Source organism: Carlito syrichta, unplaced genomic scaffold (genome assembly GCF_000164805.1).
Source record: "Carlito syrichta isolate Samal-C Ts95f unplaced genomic scaffold, Tarsius_syrichta-2.0.1 Scaffold313872, whole genome shotgun sequence".
Classification (NCBI taxonomy): domain Eukaryota; kingdom Metazoa; phylum Chordata; class Mammalia; order Primates; family Tarsiidae; genus Carlito; species Carlito syrichta.
In genome coordinates, this window is record NW_007257968.1 from 579563 (window position 1) to 583108 (window position 3546).

General features: G+C 50.1%; 1 protein-coding gene across 1 annotated transcript in view; it reads right to left on the minus strand.

Annotated features, from left to right (window-relative positions):
• The window catches only part of RLBP1 (retinaldehyde binding protein 1), a 13964-nt gene that overhangs the window by 5935 nt on the left and 4483 nt on the right, over positions 1-3546 (minus strand). Inside the window, exons 5-6 of the mRNA XM_008070616.2 lie at positions 2911-3115; positions 1177-1355 (exon numbers count right to left, since the gene is read on the minus strand). Coding sequence (XP_008068807.1) covers positions 1177-1355; positions 2911-3115 — 384 coding nt within the window. The remainder of the gene's footprint in view (positions 1-1176; positions 1356-2910; positions 3116-3546) is intronic.

The window sequence follows — 3546 nt, forward strand, 5'->3', positions numbered from 1 at the left end:
TGGGCGACTTGGCGAGACCTCATCTTTACAAGAAATCAAAAATTAGCCGGGCATGGTAGCGCGTGCCTGTAGTTCCAGCTACTTGAAAGGCTGAGGCGGAAGGACTGCCGGAGCCCAGCAGGTCAAGGCTGCGGTGGCCAGGAGCGGCCACTGCACTCCAGTCAGGGCGACAGAGTGAGACTCTGACTCAAAAAAAAAAAAGAAAATTTTCTTAAAGAGTGTAACAGTAAGGACAGAACTAGCCCTAACAGATGTTATACATGCCATAAAATCTCTATAATTAAAACAGTGTGGTATTGGAGCATGAATAGACAAAGAGACCAATGGAACATAATGGAAGTCTAGACATAGACCTAAAAATATATAAAAATATAGAATATATGGACTGGGTGTGATGGCTCACTCTTGTAATCCCAGCACTTTGGGAGGCCAAGATAGGAGGATCACTTGAGCCCAGGAGTTCAAGATAAGCCTGAGCAACATAGCAAGACCTTGTCTCTACAAAAAGCAAAAAGAAGAAAATATAAAATACGATAAAGATGGCATATCAGGTCTCTGAAAAAAGATGGACTTTTTAATAAATGGTGTTGGGACAAGCAGATAGCGTTTTCTAAAATGAGTTTGTACCTTTTTTTATTTTAAAAATTGTTGTTAAAGTTCAGTGGCACATGCCACAGTTCTCCCAAGACAAACCCTAATTCTCCTACTTAGGGCAGCCCCTTTAAGGTCTCAGACAAGCAAAATCTCATACACACAAGGGCAAAAAACTGAGACTCCTAACTAGATTGGAACCTGTGCTTTCCAGAATCTCCTCTCCCTACAGTTCACTCATCCCTGATCTCTCTGTGGCTCCCAGCTTGCAGCATTTGGCAGGGCTGCTCCAAGCTCGTGGCCCACAGCTGTTACCCCCACTTGGCACTTAGCAGGATACCCGGGAACAGTCATGTATTATTGGCCAGTGGGCCCCATCTACAAAGCTGCTGGTTTCTCCAGCTGCTCTGGCAAATCCAAATTATCCTTCAGCCTAGAAAAGGTTTTGTGGCAGGTGGCTGTCCACCTTTCCCCCTCCACAGACCTCACCTCCTGGGGAGCCAGGAATGAGGCCCAGTAGAGGCCAGGGATGCGGAAGAGAACCCAGACTATGGGTAGGGAGGGAGCCAGGCAAGCCCCACTGACCTCATCGAAGGTGATTTCTTGACTTTGCCAGTTCTCAATGTTGAAGAGCATGACCACTCGGCCATATCTGTCCCGACTAGGGAGGACACCTGGGTAGCCAGCCTCGATGGTGCAGCGGACGGCCGCAGGGGATAGGCTGTCAAAGAGCTCGGGGTACTGCAGCCGGAAGTTCACATAGCCTGGAGCAAAGAGAGCCGAGAACCCCCCTCAGGGAGCCATCCCATCGGACCCCATCCCACCTGGTGGGAGTTAGGGACTTGGCCTCCTGCCTGGCTCTTCCACATACATCCTGTGCATGACTGAGCAGAATACTCAACCTATCTGAGCCCCATGTTTCCTCTTTAAAAAAAACTGAAGCTGGGCTTGGTGGCTCAGCCTGTAATCCCGCGCTTTGGGAGGCTGAGGTGAGTGGATTGCCTGAACCCGAGGGTTTGAGACCCACCTGGGCAACTTGGTGAGACCTCATCTCTACAATAAATTAAAAAAAAATTAGCCGGGCATGGTAGCACATGCCTGTAGTTTCAGCTACTTGGAAGGCTGAGGCAGAAGGATCGCCGGAGCCCAGCAGGTCGAGGCTGCGGTGGCCGGGAGCGGCCACTGCACTCCAGCCTGGGTGACAGAGTGAGACTCCAACTCAAAAAAAAAACACAAAAAACTGAGATCTTCATATTGGCCTATCTCACCAAATTGTTGTAGCAATCAAACGAGATTTAAGGTGTGAACATCGTTGTAGCTTTGCAAACATGAGGTATAGTTCTAAATATGAGAACAACTATTGTTATTTTCTTTCACATGGGGACAAGGCATAGGTTTTTCAACTAGGCACAGGGTTAGCTGAGTGGAGGTGTGGGCAGGGCTGGGGAGAAGCTCCTGAAATAAAATCCACACCCCAGGCAAGACACAGAGCCCCACCTGATTCCAGCAGCACCCCTACTGCCCACAAACGCCATCCTGTACCCATCCTGAACCCATCCTTGCCTCTGTGTGGCTGTCTGCACTATCAAACATGAACCCCTGGAGGGGCTGGGCCCAGAGGAAGTATTGGGGAGGATTTGCCAAGGGAATGCCACACCAGCCTCCTCACTGTTCTAGAACACTCCAGGCACATCCCATCACCTAGCCTTTATCTTTGCTGTTCCCTCTGCCCTGATTGCTCTTCCCCACAGATATCTCCTTTTGAGGGGAGTTTTCTTCAAAAGCTCCCTTTGTACTGTGGTCTTCCTGGTCACTTTACCTAAAACTTCAACCCCTCAACCCTTTATAGCCACCTCCTTAATCGTTCTCCTTACTCCAGCTCACTAACACTCTACATGTTTCTAATTTATTTGCTGATTCTTTCCACCATTAGGATGTAAGTTCCACGAGGGCAGGGGATTCTTGTCTGTTTTGTTCTTCACTGCGGTCAGAGGGGAAACTCCTCCTCTGGTCACCCAAACACTCAAATTCTACTCGTTGAATCCCAAGACTGGAAAAGAGGAGAGATGAGTCACACCTCCGTGAATCTGGACCTGACAGACTCCACTCATTCATTCACCCATTCATTCATTGTCAGAGCTGAAAGGGATCTTAATGCAGCTGTTTAGTTCACACACACACACACCCGTTTTGCAGGTAAGGATATGGAGACAGAGAAATTGACTGGCCCACAGCACGGAAGCGGGCTTCTTCAGTGCCTGGTTGAGGGTGGACACCATCCTCACGACCTCCTCCCGCCTCCTCCAGCGCGGACCTCACCTCTGAGCAGCTCATAGGCGCGCCCCACGTTGAACTTCCGCGCGCGGACGAAGCGCAGGAAGAAGCCGCTGTCCTTCTCCCGCACCCTCTCCGCCACGGCCACGGCCAGCTCCTCCCCGGTAGCCGCCTGTGCCTGCACCATCTCCTGCAGCTCTCGCACCGCCTCCTCCCGAGTCTCCTCCCTCTCATTCAGCTCGTCCTTGGCCTGGAACAGAGTGGGATGTGGGCACGAAGGCAGAGGTAGGTGCGGAAGAGGGCGGGGCACGTGTGTGCTGAACCTCCCGCCAGAGCTGGACCCCTGAGAGGGTCCAGAGGTCGGCAGATGCCTCCCCCTGCCCCCCGCCCCTCCACCCTCCTCCTCTTCTGCCCACTAGGGCAGCACCTCAGGTTGATGTGCTTGGAGAGAATTAGGTGAAATTGGTCATCCTGGGTGTGTCTGCAGGACTAGATAACAGTCTAAATATTTCTAGCAATAACTGCATAGAATTACTCAGCCCTTAACACTCTTCTAAGACCTTTATTAAATGCATTGTGGGTTTTTAAAAAATCTGTTTGGTTTTTTTGTTTGGTTTGGTTTTTTGGTTTGTTTGTTTTAAAGACAAAGTCTTTTTTTTTTTTTTTTTTTGAGTTGGAGTC